Source organism: Neolamprologus brichardi, chromosome 14, assembly GCF_056152115.1.
Source record: "Neolamprologus brichardi isolate AB-2024 chromosome 14, ASM5615211v1, whole genome shotgun sequence".
Lineage (NCBI taxonomy): Eukaryota > Metazoa > Chordata > Actinopteri > Cichliformes > Cichlidae > Neolamprologus > Neolamprologus brichardi.
Window position 1 is genome coordinate 8213368 of NC_142117.1, and position 23794 is coordinate 8237161.

The following is a 23794-nucleotide window of genomic DNA, read 5'->3' on the forward strand; positions in this document are numbered from 1 at the left end:
GATTCCACTCTCTTTGTTCCTGCAGCACTTTTCACGCTCTTGTGTTTGCAGCTCTCGTCCTGATATCCACAGGCGGGTGGGGCTGTGGCGTGGAGAGAAAGAGATCCGTCCCCAGGCCCTTCAGCTTTGCTCTAAAATGGTAAGTAGGTTATAAGGGGACAGGGGCACCAACGCCAACTGAATATTCATACACCTCCCCTCCCCTGCGTTGACACTGTCCAACAGATGTTTTGATGTCTTTTTATAGCGCTGGGTTCTCCCGTCACTATCACACACGTACACACAGAATCTGGAACACTTCTCTCTAATAAGTATCCAATGTCAGTGCTTGCCTGAAGCAACAAACGAAAACACACTGCCCAGACACACACACACACACACAAAGGAATATGTTTCACTGCAAAGACATCTGTCAGACTCAGAGACAGCAGGGTGGTCTTTTGTTAGTGGCCCACAAAATATTGTTCACTTCAAAACAGAGACCGTGGAAGTAAAAAAAAAACTGTGAGGAGTTTTCTGGGACAGCCAACCTGGAAAGATGTCACTTAGAAAACAGGTGGTGGTGGTGGTGAGGAGAGGCAGTGGAGGGAGGGTGACGACAGAGTGAAGGGGAAAACGATAGACAGGAGAGACACGCATCTCCTGATCACCAGGCGGTTTTATAATCACTAGCTAATTGCCTGTCGGCAAAGGTGGCACTCAGATGTCCTCTTAGTTACGTAATGAGACCCCTGTGGGGATAGATGCAGGGCGAGAGAGAGAATGGGGAGGGGGGGAAAGGGACAAAAGAAAGGTGGGAGGAGAGGAGACAGGAAATGACAGGACGGCTACAGCAGGATGGAAACGGGACACATTCATCAGGCTGTCTGCGTGCGTGTCAGTGGGAAATCTGCTATTTTTTACTTTTTATATGGACAAAACACTCCCAGGAGGACAGAAAAGATGAAGAAATCCAGAAAAATGCCACTTCTACACGGGAAAAGGTTAATGACTGAAGTCTCTAATAATAAAACACACTTGTGTGGATCTGTGTGAGACAGAATAAGACAGCTGGGTGAATGAAAAATGCATCACCTTCAGTCTCACACACACACAGCCACACACAGATGGAAGGTGGAGACGCGTGCACAGTGGTGGACAAAGTGAGAAGATAAATAGAGGAAAAAAGGAGGGGGTTTCAGGGTGGGGGGTGGACAATGGCACACTCGCGTCACGACACCCAGACAAAAGCACAACCTCGCTTTGCCAGCATCGCCCAGCTTTTAATGTCAACCAAAAGGACAATGACGTAAATGGGCCGGCTGTAACCTCCAGCTACAGCAGGCGGACACAGAGGAGACGCAACAGGATCTTTGCTCTCGCCGTCCGACTCCAACTCAGGATTTTTACTCTGCTCTCACTCCTATTGTTTTTTTTTTAGCAAAGGGGGGAAGGAGGCCAAGCTACGGCCTGAGTGACATCGTAGATTTGATTATGGCGATGATGATGAAACATGGGAGGTCAAATGAAAGGCACAGCTTCAATGGTTCCCCCTGAGTTGTCACAATCTTTTCAAACGCTCCTCATATTCACATAGTTTTGATCAGAATTCAGACGATTTAGCTTTATCGACACTTTTTGCTTAATTTTTTTTTTTAATTTTATGCACCTTTTGTTTTTTTTAATCTCCCACACTGGTAGAAGTCAAACCTCTGTCCAGCTCCCAGCTACACCAGACACTGTTTTAAAGGGAATTGCTGCATTGAAGGGATTTTGGAATGAATATACGGTGCAAGCTTAAAGTGCTTGCTGACATCTTACAATACAGACACACATACACACAATAACACACCCACACACCTGTGCAAAAACTTACAGAGTAGCACAGTGAGGCTTTTCTAAACAGTCGATCAAAATAAATTAAGGGATGTGGGGACTGATTCTGTGCTTTAATTATTTGTAGAAAATGAGTATGCGCACCGGGCTTTTTCTCACATACAAAGCACACACACACACACACACACACACGCGAGCAGGCGGAGGATGAGAGCTGAGCGGTGTGATGCGAGCGGGGGCGGGATGCATCGATGCTCTGGTCCGATGGGATTTCCTGAGTTGTATGAATGACAGTCCCTCTGGGAGAACCTCAACAGGACTCCTGACGTCACAATGGAGACAGGAGATTCTGCAACGTGTCACATAAACATGCCCTTTTGCCAAGCATCGTAGAAAAAGAAGAGAAAGTCGAGAATAAAAGGCAAAGCTTTCTGAGAGTCAGCATGAGAGAAGAGAGCGAAGAGCGTTTTTGGAAAGAAAAAAAGGAGGAAGGGAGGGAAAAAAAACAAGCTCTTCACGATCATGACAAATGGCGATAACAAACTGTATCACAGTATCCTCTTTTGAATTTTTTTTTTTTTGTTCACATTTGAATGTTTTTTTGTTTGTTTGTTTCCCAGTAGACTATATCACACAGTGATAACAAAGAAAAGGAGAAATCTACAGCCACGTTAGCTTCGTGCAAAAAACCACATACACTGGCACGCCGCATAGGCGAAGAGATCAAAGCAAGACAACGCATACAAAAATATAGAAAAATCTCCAATGCAACTTATCGCTTCACAGAGGAAAAAACAAAAAAACATATCTGTCTGTTTAAGACTGCGTGGCTTCCTGCTGAACACCCACAGCCACTTCAGGACTGCCAAAATTCTTGTGTTTTCCCTGCAGGAATCCACAGAATCACTCAAAATATCCAGAAGCCAAAGCTGATCATTATGGCGGATGCCCATCATAATGACGTTTGGAATAATATGAACAACGACTGTTTGAGTGATAGAAAACTAGTACAATAAAAACATATCATTTCTGTCATATCATCTGTGACAAATTTGTTTGTTTGTTAGTTTTTTTTTTTAACTTTGTTATTTTAAAATACATACTATGTCCTGTCACTTTGAAGACATTCCCAGCATTTGCTCATAATTGGTAGTGACAGGGTTAAATAGTTTGGCATACTCAGCAAGCCATGCCCAAAAAGGATGCTATTTAGTCTCTTGCAAAGGAGGAGGGTTTAGGGGGAGGGAGGAAGGGCAGGTCCCAGGATGCAATGTCAACCTGCCCTCCTGTGGGAGACGCTGAGGTGGGAGGGGGGAGATGGGCAGGGAGGGAGGGGGGTTATACAGAACAGCTGAGATTACAAATCGTGCTCAAGACCGGGTCAGCCCAATGATTTCAGCACTTGCAAGAAACATGCAAATAGTAAGTCAGAGTTTTGGACTCTCAGTCATTCTGTGTGCCTCGGAGCGGCGTCTGTTTGCTTCGCAGGTACAGAACAGAGCCGAAAACTGTGAGCGTCATACCCACGAGTCGGTCGCTGGGCTGCTTCAGCAAGTCCAGCACACTCGCCGCTTTCACATTGATAAGAAAAAGGATTGTTTGGACGCCTTCAAAGGAAAACTGACGGGAGACGTGGGATGAGGACAAAGCAGTTATGAGGAAATGCTGCAAGTAAGGCAAAGACGGATGATTTAATCGGTCCAAGGAGAGACAGAAAACATGCTCAGAGGGTGACATTTTTCAGATGCCATGAAGGGGGCGAGGGAGTCTTTCGGAGGGTGTGGAGGGATTCAACACTGAGGCGAGAAGAGAGCAGTCACTGGTTGTTTGGCTCTCCTGCCCTCTCTTCTTCCTCCTCCTCCTCTTCGTCCTCCTCATCCAGAGAAACGACACCAGAGGAGGCCACGTCGGACACCCTCCTGCGAGGGTCGTAGTCGGGCGGGTATTCCACCCCGTTGCGCTCCGCCTCCACCTGGCACACGGTGCTGTCATAGTCCTTGCAGGGGGTGTCGTCGTCCTCACCTGGTGACAGGTACGTGTCAGAATAAGACATTGAGTAGCAAGGCGAGTCCTGACCCCCACAGGGCCTGATGCCCCGCCCTACCACTCCCAGGCTTTGGAAGCCACAGTCTCCCCCGCCAGGCCCGCTCTGCCCCACCCTCTGAAGTCGGGCGAGGAGCAGCTCCTCCCGTCCGTGCAGCGCCGACAGGATCTTTGCAGCAAGCTCTGCGGCGTTGCTGTAGGAGTGGGTGCCGCGGTGGCCTCCCAGGTCGCGCAGCAGTGGGTGCTGCTCATCCAGGCTGCAGAGGCTGGAGCACAGGGTGTCAGGAGAGCCTGCCGTAGGGGAGGGCTCTCCACTGCCGCCTCCCTCTACACCTCCACCTCGACTCTCGCAACAGGGGCTTCGGAAGCCGAGATGTTGGCAAAGCTGACTGTGGATCAGGTCCTTCAAGTAGGGAGGATAAGATGGCACATCTAGAGGGAATGACACAGACTGTAAGCATGAAGTCCTGAAGGAAGAAGAACAGCAATAAGATAACATTTTCAGTTGGTTTTTGTGACTGACTGCAGAATCAAATCTATTTTTTTCCTCATTTAAAGGAACCCTATGGAGACGTTTACCACTAGAGGCACTCAGGAGCTATTGTAGTTTTGTCATTTTGTCATAAATTTTTATTTGTGTCTTAATTTTTTGTGTTTCTTTGTTTTAAAATATCATGATGACATACCATAAACTCTAGATTGAGAGTACACACTAAAATGGCAATAACGGTAGTATTACGTCCTCAGGGTATGTAATAAATAATATGATTATATTATATTATATTATATTATATCATATTATATTATATTATATTATATTATATTATATTATATTATATACTGAAACTAGAGGATAGAAGTAAAGTATTGATCTGTTTGTGCTAATATCGATCCGATACCAGTAGCAGCTTTAGTATCGATACTATCAATATTTGGCTCAATCCGCCCACTTCAACTAAATAAACTGCAACAAAAGTAACAAATAAATGCATAAATAAAATTAAAAAGTTAAAACTAAGCACTGGGTATAATGGGATATAAACTGCTGCCTTGAGGTTTATTTTCTTGTCATTTATTCTAAATGCCACGCTCCCTGCCAACTTAAGTACTTTCAAAAACACAAGTTACAGTTTTGTATTAGACAACCAAAAAACAGTTTATAATTTGATGATGATAAACTTAAGCACTGCAACTTTTCAATGACAATCACAGTAAGCTTTACTATAATCTCAGAGTAGAAAAATAATGAAATGAAGTTTAATTAACTATGAATTTACTCTCTATTAATTATTGGGGGGGGGGGGGGGGGGGGGGGGGTTGTGTGTGTGTTACCAAACACATATGCATTTTACTGAACATGTATTTATCTCCATAGAGTGCCTTTTAAACAAACTCATGTTTCAGAGTTTACTGCTAAAAAGACACAGGAAGTTTAAACACCAGCGTTCTCATGTTAGAAGCTACTCAATGCACAGAGTTTAAAAAGCGCCTGAGTTTAAAAATGTTAAAAAGTTACTCTTTAAATAAAGCCATGCAATGTCCTGCAAATATTTTTAGTAGAAATACTAACATGGCATTATAAGGATGACAAAATGTGATTTGAGTGGAATCACTGTGGAAGCAGTGGAGGTCGGGATCTATGCAACAGTAAAATGAAGAAGTCGGTTTCACAGTGTCACAAACTCAGATCCCATTTCACGAGCTGATTAATATCACAAACAGGTTTGCACATGTGGAGCTGTCTTCACTGAATGGTCTTTGCCCCGAGGTAAGAAAGCATTGATGAGCATATGAAGACATAGATGCAAGAATGAGGTGAACCTTATTAGCTGCAGTACGGGTTATTGGTGGTTCCGTGTAATCAAGATGAAAGCTGTGGTGAACACGAGCATGCACGTACACACTGCCTTGGTCAGATGCACTCTGTGTATTTATAACCCGCTCACACACCATCCTCACACAGACACTGTCTCTGCTGCAAAGGAAATGATATTAAACATGCAGGAGGGATATCAAATTGCACCAAGGAACCAAAAAAATTGTCTGGAGAGGATGAAAACTAGGGCACTGGGACAATGAAAGACACAGAGACAACGAAGGGGGGGAGTGAGGAAGAGGGTGTGTAATAGGGTATTAGGGAGGAAGTGCACAATATGAAGGAAGTAAATGTGATTTAGTGATTTGGTGTCTGTGTGGGTGCTTACCTGTGCTCTGTGTGGTGGGCTCATTCGCAGGCAGATAGTCTTCATCATATGAGTCATCATTGGACTCGTCGCCATCCACGGAGGACCAGGCCCTCAGCTTAGCCTCTGCGATGGCAAACTGCTCCGCCACACCTGCAAACGCACACGGACACGCATGAGCTACACATGCACACAAGCTATGACATGATTGGCATAGTAACAAGAAGAAGCAGCAAGGCAGTGAGCCTCCACGTCATGTAGCTGATTTTAATTGGCAGGTCTGACCGAGCAACAAAGCACACGGCGCAGAATAAGAAGGGACACAGACTGTTCTCCTTTTGCAGTAAATGCTGTTCGGCAGCCATTTAGCTCGTGCACTTCAAACAGATGTCACAGAGTGTGTGACAGTGTTGTTATGCAGGTTGCATTCCTTCCAGTGCCGAGGAGACAGTGAGTTGGAAGAAGCACAAAGATGAGCGTCTAGCACTGGCTAAATGTGTTTGCCTCTCATAATAGCAGGAAAGATCCATTATTGATCAGCACTGACATTTTTATTGAAATGACAATGATAACATTTCTTTATAAAATAAGAAAATATGACACGCATGTCATGATGCATTTAATGCATAGTCATGATGGCAGACGGCTGTACATGATCCACTAAGCTGGCACCAGTAGAGAATTTTTAGCCAGGATAAACTGATCAACTGTTAGCACCAATGTCAATGCAAAAGCTAGCTAGCTAGCCTTTTGTTTTTCACGTGTACTAAAGTTAAACGTGCTTACATTTACATTGTTACATTCTTAAACTCTTTAGTATTGTGTGTGTGTGCGTGTGTGTGTTTCAGTTGGTTGTTGATGTGACTCAGCAAGTGCCAGAACCAGTAAGCTATAAGAACCAAGTGACCAGTCACCCGTTATCATCATCAGAAGCTGACCAATCAGAAAGCCCTTTCTCTGTTTTCCTCATCATGTCTCTGCCCACTCTCGTCATACCTTTCTTACAAATGTCTTTCTTGATAAAACACTATCCACTGGCCTGCTCATGACTACTGTTCGATTGTCTTTCATAGCGCAATCTTGCCTGCCCCTCTCTCCTTATTAGAATTTCTGTCTCCTTTGTCTCCATCACCTCGTGTCTCTCTGACTCTCTTTCTCCCTGCTCAATGCTCAGTATTTGTGCGTTGTCTCCCACAGAGAAAGATCGATGATCTCATTCATCTTTCACTGTAACTTGGCCCTGAACGTCCTCACAAACACTGGCACATGTACCAGCAATAGAAATAGTGTGGGCTGCTCTTTACTTCTCCTTTCAAAGTCTTTTTATAATTCCTTTAAGCAAGCATTAAATACAAGCTACAATAATAAAATAACTTTAATAAGAAAAGTAAACATTTAGTTCAGATCAATAAAAATAGTATTTCACAAAATATCTATAAGGTAAAAAAAAGACATGTGTTTAACTAAAAACAAAAATATAAAGTAAAATGAACTATAAGAAATCAAAATATAAATAAGTTAAAGAAAATTAGTACAAAATTATATAAAATATTATTCATTTTTTATTCATAATGAGAATTATTAAATGTTATAATTACATTTATTATTAATTATCTAATTAATTATAATTTGTCTTTTGAAAATCTGAGTATAATTCAAGATGCTAAAGTAAACTGACAACAGGAAAGTAAAACAAATTATTAATTATTAAATGTAGTTTTAAAAAAAACTACATTTTGTAGCAAAGTAGTGTCATGGAGGGTACCACAGGGTAGCATTACAATAGGTGAAGCACTTTACAACGTAGCATAGCACAGGGTAACGTAGCACAGAGTAACATAACGTAACAAGGAATAATAGCATAGTGTCCAAATTCATGGGCTGCTTCCTCCTGAGGCCGCATTTGTAGACCGATTACGTCACAGCGACGCGCCGAAGGCTGTCCAAATTCGTAGACTCCTCCGAATGCAGCCGACAAATGCGTCGTCCTTTTCCCCGAATTTGAAGGATGGGTCGGGTGTGTCCTTCGTGGCCTATCATATCCCAGAATTCATAGCGCGGCCCAGCCAAACTCCAGTTTCCAATAATGGCGGCCACTACTAAGTTTTGAAATTACGCTTACTAATCTTTCTGGGTCACAAAATAAACTTTTAACATATTTTCAGGCGAGAAAGTAGCTGTGTAAACATCAAATATCTGCTCGGTTTATCAAGATATCGCATATTTGCAAAAGTGCTTCGACGTTTTCGGAGCATCTGCTACCCACCAGCTCGATAGCAAGCCGGGAGCTCGAGGGTCACTGAAGCCGCAGAGAACGGCACAACTCCCGGCACATCATTTTCAGATCACCGCGGAGTTTCGCTACTCAGGTTAAACTTAATATATAAGTCACTTAGACTATCTAAAAATGTTGTTGTTGGGCTTTTTTCAGTGTTTTATTTGTTCGTGAGTAAATCGGTTTGGCTGAGATTAAAGTTATTAGATTAGATAAAATAAAACTTTATTAACCCCCCTTTATTAATTTTTACACAGCTAAATAAACATCAAACAGAAAACTGATTAAACAGAAGTGTGAGACGGTCGAGAATTTACGCCAGTGACAGCAAGGAGCAGACGGCCGAGTAAACTCCACCGAGACAGCGCTGACGCTAATCAGAAGGCTAGACCGTCCAATTTCCCCAGCCGTTTACTTCCGGCCTACCGGACCTTCTGAGGACCCGGCCCACGTAGACCGCGAAGGCCGGGTCCTCAGGAGGATGCAGCCCATGAATTTGGACACGACACATAGCGTAGCGTAGTATAGCGTAACTTGCAATGTGTAGCTTAATAAAGCATAACATAATGGAAAATAGCATAACAAAGAACAATAGCATAGAGTAACATAACATAGTATAGCGTAACATGACATAGCATAACCTTTCATAATGTAACTTCACCTCGTTGGCGTAATATAAATCTGGCCATGCAGCTACAGTGCTGCTGCTTAGCAGGGCAACAGAAACTGGTCAGGACTCACTGTAATGAACACATACATAGTTTGCCACATGATGATATTCTAGGCACGTGTGAGTATGGAGATACTCTGCAGGATTACCTGCAAAGAATTCATGAATGTGAATGTGCCTGTGTGTGTGTGTGTGTGTGTGTGTGTGTGTGTGTGTGTGTGTGTGTCTGAGCATGCTGGCAGAAGTCAGTCTATCGAAAGGACAACCCCAGCAGCTCTTTCAATTCTCAGCACGCCTCCTACACACATACACAGAAGTATATTCACAAACACCAGTGTGTTCTAGAGTAACTAGCTCAAATACGCACTAAGCCCACCAAATGCTCACTTAACACATTCGCACATGCCTGCTTAATGCATTAACACACTTGCTGACATTCACACAGTGTCTCCAGTCACCCACAGTAGCACCATAACAGCCTACAAGGTGAAACTTGATAAACAAATAAAGAGAGTCAGCACAAGTGGCGGCTCCCTGAGATGAAGAGGAGTACAATGTGTAGTAATATCTCTCCAACAACTACCCCCACTGCTTCCAACTGTAACACAGAAACAAAGAAATGAATGAAATGAAATGATTTGAAGCTTTTATGTTTACATGCTGTTATCTACCGTTTAAAACAAAGCAAAAAAAACCCACTCTCTGGTATGTATTACAGTTAGCTGACCAGGATCAACTAATACTATACAAATATAGTACTGTTTGAACTATATAAATAGTACTATATACAAAGAGTACAGGTTTAGTCCTGATAGTGTGTTGATCTTATGTATGGATGTAATGCACATTTAGGTGCCTCATCAATACACGTACACACAAGACCATGAGATCACAAAGACAAGACGGATGAGTAAACAGTTAAAGAGGACAGAAAAAAAGAAGGCAGAACAGAGGAGGCACAGAAGAAAATCGCTCTGTTGCGGTGCCACTAGCCGGGAGCAAAACCTCACTGTGCAAATTAACCTTGAGAGTCTGCATTGCAGGGAGCGAGCAAAAGAATAGAGGGAGAGTGGGCAGGAGGGGCAGGGTGAAAAAGATGGAAAAGAGGTAAGAGAAACAGAGGTCAGGGGGAGAAACATTTAAAGAACGGACAGCGAATAGGATAAGAGAATAAATACAGGGGACAAGAGTGAGTGAAAGAGTAGGCAAAGATGAAGGGAGTCAGGGAAAGAAAGAGGAGACAGATGAGCTGTGGTGAGTGCGCTCTCTCTCAGAGGAACATGAGAGGAGGAGAAGAGTTAAAGACAACAAATGCTAACATGTGATCAGTGTCTGGATATCTTACCTGACCAATGACATTAGAGCCTCCTTGTATTTACACCTGGTATTAATGAGTGTTCTTGTTGTCTCAGTTTTGCCTGCTTTGTGATTACATCTCAATATTCAAATTAGGAAGGCAGGTGTGACTGGCCGTGGAAAAACAATCAGGCTGTTCCAGGAAAGCTCTACTTACCTACTCGACATAAGGAAAATAACATCTTAACCGCGGTTATGTCATTAGAGTTATCTCAGCTCGGGCTGAACTCTGCATTACAAACAGCTAAAGTGCACAAAACTGTAAGCTCTTGTGTTTTGATTCAACTTTTAGAAGTCAGGGAATTTATCGCCACATTGCCCGTCTCATTATACAGCAGTGCTGTGCAGTACTGCAGCTCTTTGTTGTTCATCTGATACCAAGCAAATATGGGAGCAGCACTGCCAAAACCAATACAGATACAGATACTTTTAACCTATAAAGGCAGCTTATATAGTGGAGAGCAATGTGTCAGTATTTATGAGCTCAAGCTTCACTAATTTGTACATTTTAAACACATTTTAATGACCACTAAATCACTGTGATTTACTGCAATTACAGCAATTGTGATTAGTACACAACAAAGTACACCTGTCATTTTATCATGCATTTTGAAAATTCATTTTTTTTGGAGACCTTGAATGTTTACATTGGGTCAACGTCAGTTGTTTAAATGTGCAATAGGCTATAAAATAAAATAGATGTGACAGTTTAATGCAATTTCAGTGAACTAAAAATTGCACTTGGAGGACAGAAGGAAAGTATTAATACTAACATGCTAGTCGTGATCTGACACAAATACCTGTGTTGGTATCAATACTATTGTTTTTCAGATCAATCTGCCCACATCCACTGTACAGTGTGGCTGATTTAATCCTGTTTGAGATCCAGCCACAAACCACTCTTCCTTCACGTGTTGCAATCAGCAATCGGTGCCGCAATGATATTATTAACGTGTGTAACTCAGGCAAGAGATTACCTCCTTTCCCCATGTTTACCTGATCACACTAACAGTGACAATGTTGTGTTTGACACAGCATTAGATGGAAGTGCTGGGGTGGAGGTGGGTTGCAAAAGCGCTTGCACAGGATGTAGGCTGAAGCAGCTTAAATGGTAAATGGTAAATGGCCTGTATTTGTATAGCGCTTTTACTAGTCCCGCCTAGGGACCCCAAAGCGCTTTTACACGTCCAGTCATCCACCCATTCACTCTCACATTCACACACTGGTGGAGGCAAGCTACAGTTGTAGCCACAGCTGCCCTGGGGCAGACTGACAGAAGCGAGGCTGCCATATCACGCCATCGGCCCTTCTGGCCAACACCAGTAGGCGGTAGGTGAAGTGTCTTGCCCAAGGACACAACGACCGAGACTGTCCGAGCCGGGGCTCGAACCGGCAACCTTCCGATTACAAGGCGAACTCCCAACTCTTGAGCCACGATCGCCCTATTAAGCTTAAATAGCTGTGACATATGAGATCTGAGTACTAACCAGCCATCAGCTGATTGGGGTTGATGTTTCTGTGAACAGGTCTTGTTTAATGCTAAATTGTACCTGCAGTGATTTATTGAAGTTCATGAGCATACAAAACTGATATGCCATTAATATAGTGGTCATGAGTTTGCTGTTAAATTAGCCTACATTTACTCTTATTATGGTTTCTTGTGTAACTAATGCTTCATCATGACGTTTTCATATGCCCTCTTGCCTTAAGTCATTGTTTCAGTTTGTTACCAGTGCCTATGCAAACACTCTCTATAACTTTTTACAATACATTATAAGAAACACAAAATCTTACCAGCAGCAAAGCGTGCCTCCTGCTCTCCTTCAGTGAGGTCAGAATAGGAGTTGAAGTCTGATTCCAGGGCCGCTGTAGTGTCTATAGGCTTGCACCAGCCTTTCCACTCTATTAGATGGGCTACTCTGCCCTGTGCCATGGCTGTAGGCTTCGTCACATGGTCCTTGACCACCTGGGAAATACCTATATGCCAAATATCAAGGATTAGACTGCAACATGACCTCGCAACGATCAGGTGTTTTCACCATGTACGATATCATGCAGCACTCACCGTGCAGGGAGGATCGTGCTAACGCAGCAATCTCTTGAATAGTGAGAGCTCTTCTTGATTTTGGTAACATTTCAATGGTGTCGTCAACATTCACCTGAAACGGCAGAAAAGAAAAGAAAAAAAATAAGAGTGAGTGAAAACTCATACAGTAGCTCAGCGTGAATGTGAGCCAGCTCTGAATACATCCTGCTATGAGTCACAGGAGAAAACACAGTGCTGCCTTTTGATGGAGAAGGAACTCCTGGATTCAGAGTACAGAGTACTACTACAAGCCTTTGTGAACTGAAGAATTTTCTCTTTACACACTTTAATCTGTGTTTTAACGAGTTGCACGCTGCACACCATCAATAATGTACAGCAGTTACTCCAAAGCTGGACTGTGCTTATGTTTAACCGACTTATGTAGCACGCAATAGCAAGTTAAATGTCCTATTTAAGCACTCTGGATGAGCATAGTGTTTCACGTTGAAGGGCTGAAACAGAAGTTGCAGAAAAATACTTGATGCTTGGTTGCACTCACGTTAGCTTTAGTGGTTTTGCCTGCTGGCTAATTAGCAAACTAATAGTTCAGGTAACTGAGAAGATGCTTCTCAAGATACAATGGAGGATTTAGCTGTGCGGCTGCAAGAACGGAGATGGTTGAGGAAATGGAGCATTTCTATGTGTTTCACTCATATTTATTTACAGATTATCTCCAAACAGCTGTTACCCAAGTGAATCCCTCCAGTGGCATCAACTCTGTCGGGTAGATTTTTATTTTTTTTGACATAGTTAAAATTCTGTCTGTTTAAATGTGTGTGTGTGTGTGTGTGTGTGTGTGTGTGTGTGTGTGTGTGTGTGTGTGTGTGTGTGTGTGTGTGTGTGTGTGTGTGTAGACAGGTAATTTCCCCATAGAGAACTAAGAGAACCAGACTGAAGACCTTCCTCCCTCCACCCCGTCGTCAGTCAAATCTGTCTGCTCTGTAAACTCAAACCACAGAGGGAGTATCAGGTGTTGACGAGTTCCTTTGTCTGCTAACTTTTTATAGCACGGCCTGTACTCACGTGGGAGCACGTCAGCAGCAAGGGCTGCATGCTGAGCTAATGCTCCCACGTTGTTACTTGATATGGGTCAACACACTTGGCTGACTGAGCAATTTGATGATTTCTTTTGTAAAAGGCTGAAGAGGATCTCAACAGGTACAGGTTGTCTCCAATCCCACTGTGACTCACAATGGAGCCGTCTGATGCTCTAGTTTCAATCATCTAAAGGAACAGCACTGGACAACTTGACCTACTATGAAAGCCATATTTCCCTTCCTTGTTGCAGTGAGTCACCAGTCTATGCAGGCCGCATCTGATGTGCAACAAACACTGGTGATGAAGTTAGCTCAACACAGGAGCTTCACCCTGACCTTGTCGTGTCAAGTCCACTTAACCGCAACAAAACAGCAGCCTGAATAAATGAACGACAAAACTATCTGTCAGAGGGGCGCTGTCACGGCAGAGGGGATCCCACACTCAAGACGTGCTAATCCTCCTGTGTCGCAGAGCTGCTCACAGATCGGAGGGAGGATAATCTGGAGGAGATGTGATGCATAGCGTCAAGGAGCTCTAGAATAACATATGATGTTGGGCTTTAATTGGAAATCAGAAACGACCCATAAATAATATCTTATTTGCTTTCAAACAGCTGCTCTGAGAAAGTCTAACATGGGAGGATTTTATACATCATTGGAGAAAATCCATCTCAAGAACTCATGTCTAACCCTGCCTCATGAATCTAAACTTCATTTCACAGCTTGTTTTTTTTCAGTGGAATATTCCATGATGATTTCAGGGGGATATCACTACCCCAACACGATGCGCTTTTTCTTATTCTGATAAAGAACACAAGCTTTTGAAAAACATGGGTACAAGATCTCTGCTAGAGCATCATCATGCTGACTGCCGACTCTGCTCCTCCACCGACTCCCTCCCTCCCTGCTCCCCCACTGCCCCACTGAACAGCAGAGTGAACACGAAGACATGAACCGTACTCAGAGCAGACAGGGTGCTCAAGACTGCTGTGCAGAATCTTTATTCAGTGCAACGTAGCACACATTTTTATACCTCAGATATTTTAAATACAACCGACTGAGTTTTAATGCCAAAATCCTTCATTTTAAAGTTTCATGTCTGCAGGTCAGTGTACTGGCTCCTGTAAGAACAACAGTGCAAATACGCACGTACACACATCACATCAGAATCCATTAAACCTCATGGTCTACTGATTGCCAGCAGCAAAGAGGCTGCTCAGGTTCACCTTTGGCTTTTAAATCATTGGTTAAGTGCTGTCTGTGTGAGCCGTGGCCTGGAGACAGCACAGAGAAAAATGCAGCGGACTCATCAGAGCAACTTGCATTATCAGTGCCTCTTTAACTGCATCACCTGAAAGCCTGCGCACTGAGATAAAAGCATACTTTGAGGTTTGATTCCTTTATTTTTATTTAGTTTTTTCTTATTAAATTTTATACAAAGATTGTCACTCCATTAAAAAACTGTAGCCGTTGCCATACATATATCGAATAACTGCCACCAAAGTACATTTGCTAACACAATTTTTTTCAATCTATTTGAAATAACGGTGCCATCTGTGATTGACTGATTTACCAGTGGAGAATCCTGTGCTCTTATTTTGAAAGTTCTGTTGCTGTTAAACCAGCTCTTCTTGTCCTGCCGGGCTTGTTATTGCGGTGGCCCTGGATATCTTTCAGCTCCTCCGTCAGGATCTGGGATTCCAACTCCACCATCTTGGACTGCAGTTTGTGAAAGGAGTTCTTCTTTGCCTGTGCTGAGAGCTGGAGGGCCACTCTTACCAGAACCTGCAGCAGGTCTAAAAGCGGTTCACAGGGCAGAACTAGGGCTACCGCTGACAGCTGCAGTACAAGATGGTGGAATTGAACCCAATATCTGTCACAAAATACTTGGAAATTCAATTTTTTGCAGAGGAGAGCCTTACAAATGGTATTGTTTATTCACCACAAATAGAATCTAAATCTGTGGGGAAATACTGGAATGTGCTGCATTTGCTATTGTACCTGTGATTAAGAACCTAAAGTGGATTATTAGGCTTACCTATTTCACTGGTCTGCAGTGACACAGCCACAGAATAACATAAAACAATGCCCCAGGTTTTCCAATAAGCCTGGCAGAGAAGCATTTTACAGCCATAGCTTCTGTTTTATGGGCTAATTGAGGTCCCGTCACGGCAGAAATCTAACTTGTACCATTGTACTGGCCAATTGAGTCAATTACCCTGTTCTTGTTTACCAAATGTCAACTCCTTCTTCTCTCACCCATACATGACAAAAAAAAAGTTGAGAATTCAAGCCCTCAGAGCTGTTAGTGGAACAGAGCGCTGTTTCCACTTGTGGAAAATAACCTGAATATTTTGACACGCCACGTTTCTACCGTCTTCCTCTTTTCTCACCCTCTCTCTGTCTGTTAACTTTTCCACAATGGGAACATTTCTATGGCAACCAGTCACCGTGGAACAATTCCTCCCGGCGTGTCTGCGTGCGTGATTCACCAATGATGTCACACACTCAGAACACCAACCGACAGCCAGATTAGAGACTCTCACACATGGCGTTCTGCTTTCTTTTTACAGTAGACGCTGTAGCATTAAATAGAAATGTAGGATGCTGAAGCAGGGTCTGTTAAATGTGAAGCATTAGAGCACTTCCTCTGTAATATAGATGTGTTGAGCTCAGCAGTCCAGCCAAGCTGTCTCTCACAGTCTCCGATGTTCAATATCAGGCCCGCCCATGAAGAGCGAGAGGCTGCATTTCGTAATGGATCACTTAGATGCCGCTAATCAGTGCCTGGCTGGCTCTATGCGACACCTCTTATTCACACCCAGATGGTATCCACTGACAAAACTGGGCAAGGTGGATTCATCATCACTCTTGTCATCTCTCAGCCAATTATGAGCCTGCTAACTCTCACTGCTGTTGCATTAAGTAGCTTGCTGTAGCTGAACCCCTTCGTCGTTCCTTATAGGAATCTTTTAGATAGGTCAAAGCATCGGGGTCACATAGATTAGTAGATTCACATTCAAGATGATATTTGCAAAACTTCTCAGAGAGAGCCGCTGGACTAAAATATATGCCTGCCACACAAGGGCATCCCCCAAGGCTTTTTAGTTTTGCGAGAGAGCATGTCAAGCCTTGAGTCCACCTGTATTTTCAATTGTCAGATCAGAAATACAGATTAAAATGTGCAAATGTGTTCATCTGTAGGCTTGGGAATTCAAATGAACATCCAGGCAGATGCTCCAGTTGGGCATATGCGGCGCAACGGCGCTCTCAGTGTACTAGCTCTCGTGTGCAGAGTGAGGGACCTTGCACGTCACTGAGATTTCATTTAAAATTCCTAATTTGAAAGAAGTAGCCACTAATTACCCTGAATGGCTTGTAAAATCGGTTGAAAACCAGCTGGTTAGTATCAGCAACAGCTAAAAAGGAGAAAAGAAGCCCAGGCTGAAATGCACATTACAGACTTGGGTGGCTTGATTAATAAGGTAATTATCAGAGCAGGGAAGGTTGAGGAAATCATTTTCCGCTTCATGTGGGGAGATGCAGCCATATCTGATAGTTGCTTCTGCAGGTTTTAATCCACCAGTTTACTTAAAACTGGCCCAGACCATACGTGTTCAGCCACAATTGTGCTGCCAGAGGTGAGCCTTTTAAGGCAGAAGATAAAAGAATAACACGTGAACTTTTGCAGCAGCCCGCCCTTTCACCCTGTTAACAATCTGCATCAGATAACATGACTGCCTGTTAGAACAGAAATAACAAATCAGCGCAATTAGAGAGGAGATTACTGAAATACTTAATGTCAAATATGAGCGTTTATATTACCACCGCTACATCTTGCATGACTACATCCAAAGTAAATACAGGACCAGTACTGCTGATAGCAACACTGATGCTGATAGCAACACTGATACTGATAGCTTTAGTTTATGAAAGCAGCGTATATAGGGGGAACAGTGTAACATTATTTATGAGATGATTCATCATTAATTTGCAAATTTTGAACACATTTTAACGACCGCTAAATCACTGTGATTGTGATTACTTTCCATAATAACAAATTAACAAGACAACTTTCAGCTTTCAGTGTATTTTGAAACTGGGTTTTTGGAGACCTGGCGAGTAATGTGCCATCTCTACAGCCCCTTGGGTCAACTTCTGTTGTTTAAATGTAGTATAGGCGACATGACAGTAAACACAAAAACATACAGTGCATGTCTGAGGTATATTTTTCCATTTCAGTCCTACTTTGTTAGTATCAATCTGATACCAATGCCAGTACTGGTATCAATACTGTGGATATTTGGACAAATTAGGGGAGATCCTGCTTCTGTGCACACTAGTTCACTGTTATGATTCACTGGCAGACTTGAGCCATTGTTTCTTACACCTGTGAAAATGGTCTATAATAATCTTATTACTGTCAATGCAGAACCACTTTCCAAAAGAAATTAAGGTGCCGATAAAAGCTTTTGAATCTAATTAAACACATAGGCTACATGTCCATTTTGTACGAGTAGGCCTGGTCTCTTTAAACGGCGCTGCACCCTGCTTCTACTACATTTAATGTGACGTTGTCTTCATTTGAATCGCCATTAGTGCCCATTAGAAAGCACTCAGAACTGTGTTTAAATGTCTAACGTGAACTGTAGCCGAGCTATCCAACAGAAAACACTGCACGGGGTCGTTATGTCACAAAAACCTTTTTTTTTTTTCTATTATAAAGAGAGAATTAAGGGCACCTCGCTGAAGTCCAGTGCGCCCAAAGGTGCTGTCAGTATCAGCCTGCGCGCCAAGGAGGTCCGCGTGCTCTCCAGGAGCGCTAGGTCAGACAGGGAGCTTGCCGCGCTCCAGTCCACGCGCAACGAACCGTCAACCGCCACTGTCAGGAGGAAGAGAGCCACGTGAGGATTATATCAAATGAACATGTCAGAAAACAGCTCCACGCCGCATTCTTGCTCCGTAAAGCGTTGAATAGCGACATAAATAATAAGCAAAAATGTGACACTATGACAAAAGCCACAGTAACGTGGAAATAAAGTGTAATTAATGATTCGTAACGTGCTTTTTTTTTGTCTTCTTAGTGCACTGGAGTTTTAAGGCTTAAGCTAAGCTTGTGTGTTTCAAAGTTTCAGTCACCATGCCAACGTCATGCCTCCAGAGGGACCACAGGTCGGGCGCTCAGGGGTCATGACCATATAAGGTAATGTGGTGTTCGCGTCTCACTAACGTTGCGTGTTTGTTTGTTTTAACGGAAAAAAAATTAAAATACCGAATTTCCCTTTAACTACCAAATTCCTAAACACGCTGCATTAAATACAATAAAATAAAATTGAAATAACGAGCAGTTTTAAAAAGTAATAACAATAAACCCGAATGTTAAATAGTACAAATTTAAATTGAGGCCTTAAAGGCGTATTTACTGTAAGTGCTTTCCTCCATATGTAATGTATACAAGTGTTGGGCTTCTTTATTGCAGCGCATTCTGAGGCTATATGTAGTAAGATAACAAGAGGCGGGCGGTGCATATATTTCCATGCACTTAAAGCCATGCTATGTCATGCACACGTACGGTTCTGGCGGCAGCTCGGGCCTGTTAGATGTAAAGTCGGGTCTACTTTTTCGGAAGGACTGAAGCAGAGAACATTAAAAAAAATGAAATTGATAAAATTCAAAACTAAAAAAGCAGGAGCCAAGGAGCGTGTCTTCTCGTTTGTTTTGTTCCGCTCTTAAAACATATTTTTTTTTACGTCAGCCGGCTACGTCACGAACAAACCGACAAATGTCACCAAGCAACCTTCTGGTTGCAAACGTCACGGAACCGCCCGCAGACACGTGACTGTCCGCTTGATTGGGCGCGTTTAACCTTTCCATCATCTTGCCCTCTCCGTGACCTCACAGACAGAGAATGTGTGTATGGGGGGGCATGTAGGACCAAAGGTGCTCGTGTGCACGCGGCGCTGCGGAACATTTCAGCACCAGGACAGCTCCCCCCAACTTTGCATCGCTCAGCGTCTACGTCCACGTGCACGCCCCCAGCCCACTCCAATCTCTCCAAATCAGTTCTGCACAAACGCGATTAGGAGGCGGGCCTTTAAATGTCAGTGCCCAGCTCATCTTTCCGACCCTTCGCTACAGGGGAGGCGTTTCTAGTTACTGCCCGTGAAAAGAACAACTCGCTCGATTAGTCGCCAGCGCCCATCTCAAATATTGAGTCCGATATCAGTCACCGGACTTCAGCAGTTTAGCGCCCCGAGCTCATGTTGCCCACCTGCTGAATTCAATATGCGCTGTTTAATTGGGTGTGATGAGATCGGATGCCCGATCGGGGGGAGGAGGGTGGGGGTGTATTGTATCGCTGAATCTAGGCCATCTTTAGTCGATGCGAGTATTGTTCAGAGGAGTGGAAGATGCGCACGTGCGTGTGTTCTGTGTAGTTTTCAATTGAGTTCCAGACGGTCATTTGAGCCTGCGTGGAAAGCTGTGCACCCTCACTCTTTTGCATTTGACATACACATGACAGCAAAAGCCGCTCGGCGCCTGAAACCGAGCCCCGCAGGCTGAGATGTTTGTTGATCAGCTTTGCTGGCCTTTAAACCCGCACGGTTGGTTTGAGCGACATTGCACAGACACTCACAAATGCGTTTTGCTTTCAAGCCTGCATTGGGCACGTCGCGCGTGTCAGATCAAGGTTGCGGTTTAAGTCGTGGCTGTGGATCAGAAATGCATGGAAGAAAAAACAGATCCACAGACACTGGTGATAGGGACGTTTACGGTCTAAAGTTTTTGGACCACTTAAAGCCCATGCGCACTATTTTACCTTACATTTATACTGCGAGACAGCCTTTTCTCTAACAATACAGCCTCAGGTATCAGTAGATTTCTATTAGAGCTTTAAAATACCACAGATAATAAAGTAACTAAAGCTTTAAATTAATGGTGTAAACAGACTAACATATAAATACATGTAACTCACATTAACACTGTACGTGACTGTACCACGTTACATTCCACCACTGGAAGCACTAGTCCTCTCAGTGCTTCCATGAAGTGGGCACTGGAAGATTAAGAGCATTTCGGCCTTTAGAAGCTCACGTTTGGGGCACGGCCATGACTGCGGGTAAGGTGGATGGGACTGGGGTCTGAATGAAAGGAAAGAGCACAGGTGGTGTAGGTTAGGGTGAAGAATAAGACTAAAAACATGTGGCGCATTTCTTATGAGGGGGGCTCACCGTTCTCCTCCGCGTGGGCCTAATTTGCTCTTTTTTAATCTTAATTAATCTTCTTCCCTTGACTGTGATCTATCTAAAAGGCAGCCTCAAGCAGTGTCTCCTCTCCCCCGTCACAGCAAACGAGAGCTGCAGTCTCGGCTTTTATTTGTATTTATCTGTTAATTGTGCTCCTAGGTCTCTGCTCGCACTCTGTCTCCTTCCTTCTCCTTCTCTCTCTCCCTCTCTTCCACCGTACTTTCCGTTGTCGTGGAAACTGTAGAAAGAGAGACCTCGACCGTGCATCTTTCCCTCTCTTTCTCTTCGCCTCTCTGGTGTCTTCGGGCTCTCTGACAGACTTATGAGCCCATCAACACAATTAGGTCAAGACCGGTGTGATGTCACACACGTTTATCTACAGTGTGAATGTGAGAGGCAAACAGGTGGCTGCTGTCTTAGCTGCACTCTTTGCTGGATGTGCGGTAACACCGTGTGCACGTAGGCGGCAGACCTGTGTGAGGGGTAATGGGACCGGAGAAGGGGGTGGGGTGGGGGTGGGGGGGGGCATGTCATGTCAGTACGCACTCCGCGACAAGTAGACAAGGGGACATCAAATGACGGGGGGTGACCATTTCCACTGCTAATCATCTGAGTGCAGCAGATGAAAAAGAGCGGGGTTTAAACGGCTTTTTGTAACATCTGAATCACAAGGAGGAAAAACAACCACCGCGTCTGTTTACGTGCGGAGACGGAAGGATCGATGGTTGGATAGGTGGTGGGTTCGGATTTAAATTAATGGCTACAGAGTGGGAAACCCAGTTGGATAAATACACAAAGGTGGTGGCGGGCTGGAGGGCATCAGAGGTCGGGGGTAGCACAGAGAACCCTGGGCAGCATTTAGCCGCCAGGCGAGCGGATGGGAGACACTTGCGGCAAAGGTGTAAACAAGCGTGAGAGCAGAATAGATGTGGAGGAAACAGGGAGCTTGTTTCTTGGCAACAAGCAAATGACCCGCCGCTGCATATGTGCCCCAAGATGGACTGATCCTGAGTTCCTTTCTTTCTTTAGAGAGAAATTTTGACTTTAATGCCAAGAAGAAAATCACCCTGATTCCAGTAAACAAGCTGCCTTTTAAATCAAGAATTTTTCTTCAGGGTGGCGTGTGCGATCGCGTGTATACAAGAGAAAAGAAAAGCCATCCTACCTTACAACTGAACTGGCTCAGCGCGGTCAGAACCATCTTGTCCAGATCAGACTTTGGATCAGAGGAAATTAAAGTTAAATTTATAAGAAACGCCGTTTCTTCCTCGATGGTGTCAAGAGCACCTCTGCTTGTCTTCTCTGTCTCTGACTGGCGTGCTCACCCAAAAGCTTCTTGCAACTCTCGTAGCATCGCGATGTTTAGGCTGCAGATTCTAGCCCCCCACCCCCCATCCAAACACACACACACACACACACACAGAAACGCAGTCCTGCGCTCACACGCGCCATTAACCTCTGATAGAGTTGAAATTCCAGCCATGTAAAGCGCTCTGTGTGCACACTGAAGCTCCTTTACTGGCGTGCATATGACTCAGCAGCAATATCATATGCCTCCGCGACTCGGGCACAGCATGCTGTGCGTGTACAAGCACCCGAAATTCGCTCTGTACCTGCGAGAGGCTGCAGCAAAAACATAAGCGTAAGAAAAAAACAAATAAAAATAATAAACAGGCTTCATTCAGCGTGCTTTCTTTTTCTCTTTCTTTGTTTTTTGAATGAAAGCAAATTCAAAATCTTTCTTACCAACTGGCGCTTTGGAGCTGATACAGCCCATATTTGCAGCTTCATGTAGAACCGCAAGCTATTACATGTGTTCCCCCCTAACAGTCGCGGAGCGTACCTCACTTATCTCTGACTCTCCTCCTACGGAGGCTCCGCTGGGTTCCGGTACGAGGCGGCAGCGCGCTGCGGTGCTCACACCGCTGCAGCGACGCCGAGGGCGGGGGGGAGTCTGGCCATCACTTTCTCTCCCTGCTTTCACTTTCTTCTGTTTTTAACCTGCTTCAAATCCACACACACAAAGTCTTTGTGCAGCTTTGCTGTTGCTTTCTTCTTCTCCTTCTTCTTCTTTATCACTTGAGTCTCTTAGACGAGCTCTACGTCACCTGTCGCAGGGTCGGGTCCTGAGGTTCAGCACCACAGAGGGCGGACAGCGCTCTGTCTGGCAGCAGCGGCATGGGTTTCAGTCCCAGCCCGGCAGCTGTGAGGGTCGAGTTCTCTCGGCTCGGTCACTGCCACGCCACGCTGTCAAAACAGATTCCCGCGCGTCACAGAACGGACCTTGGGAGGCACACACATTGATAGAAAAATCCCACGCTCGGCCGCTTATATACGGCCAAATCTGAGTTTCCGCCTTCGAAGTAGAAGCGGAATGAGACGTGATTGGCTGGTGTCACCTTACATGCCAGCCAACATGAGGGAGGAAGAGAGGGAGGAGTTAGCAGCGCGCACACGGGAGGAGGAAGGTGTCAGATGAGGATTTCATGTCTCGTTGTCTGTGGAAGAAGCACGATGGCAAATCTGGAACGTGTTGCATATGTCATCAGGTCTAAATAGGGAACGCGCACAGTGTGAAGCCTGGCGCAGGTTGTGATGTTACGAGAGCGACAAAAACCCACTTTTCCACCTACAGCCTTGGGGTTGGAAAGGTCGCGTTGGGTCTGTATGACCACAGACTGCACGTTGGTGTAGCAATGCAAACGTCCAATAACAGTAGCTATTTAAAAAAAAAAAGAGAGAGAAAAAAAAGCATGCGCGCAAATGGACAACTTTCCCGCAAAGGCTGGCACGTTTCTGAACATCAGACCCACTTTCCTATACGCACAGCGCGCAGTGGTCCAGCTGCAGGCTCTCTGTGACCTCCCGCTTCACGCATCCAAATATAGACAAGCTGTCAAAGAAAGAAAAAAGCCGGATATTTGTGCTCGTGCATGCTCAATCCCAGTTACCCGTTATAGAATCCTGCATGGGCAGAGAGAGTGACTAGAGTAGGAGAAAGGCATGTTGTGACCTATTTGTAAGCGACCCAAACCTGTCTCCAAGCGAGCAGGTTGGCGCTCAAGCATCTTCCCTTCCAATT

General features: G+C 44.3%; 1 protein-coding gene across 7 annotated transcripts; it reads right to left on the minus strand.

Annotated features, from left to right (window-relative positions):
* Positions 1-1405: 1405 nt before the first annotated feature.
* fam131ab (family with sequence similarity 131 member Ab) lies at positions 1406-23458 on the minus strand. 7 transcript variants are annotated; one of them, XM_006801167.3, is made up of 6 exons: positions 22459-23458; positions 18208-18347; positions 12408-12501; positions 12137-12319; positions 6063-6194; positions 1406-4290 (listed from the first exon to the last, which is right to left on the minus strand). In XM_006801167.3, exons 1-6 carry the CDS (start codon positions 22487-22489, stop codon positions 3632-3634), a joined length of 1239 nt encoding a protein of 412 aa, XP_006801230.1. In that variant the 5' UTR covers positions 22490-23458; the 3' UTR covers positions 1406-3631. The 7 variants fall into 7 exon arrangements, with proteins under 7 accessions (XP_006801230.1, XP_006801234.1, XP_006801236.1 ...); XM_006801171.3 differs by having other exon boundaries at positions 22556-23453; XM_006801173.3 differs by lacking the exon at positions 22459-23458 and adding an exon at positions 21878-22181.
* Between the last annotated feature and the right edge of the window lie 336 nt (positions 23459-23794).

Coding starts and splice junctions, on each gene's coding strand:
- fam131ab (XM_006801167.3), bottom strand. CDS start 22,489: ATGGGCTGTATCAGCTCCAAAGCGCCAGTTG. Junction 12,320..12,407: donor AGCACGATCCTCCCTGCACG/GTGAGTGCTGCA, acceptor TTTGGCATATAG/GTATTTCCCAGGTGGTCAAG. Junction 4,291..6,062: donor GCCCACCACACAGAGCACAG/GTAAGCACCCAC, acceptor CATTCCCTCTAG/ATGTGCCATCTTATCCTCCC.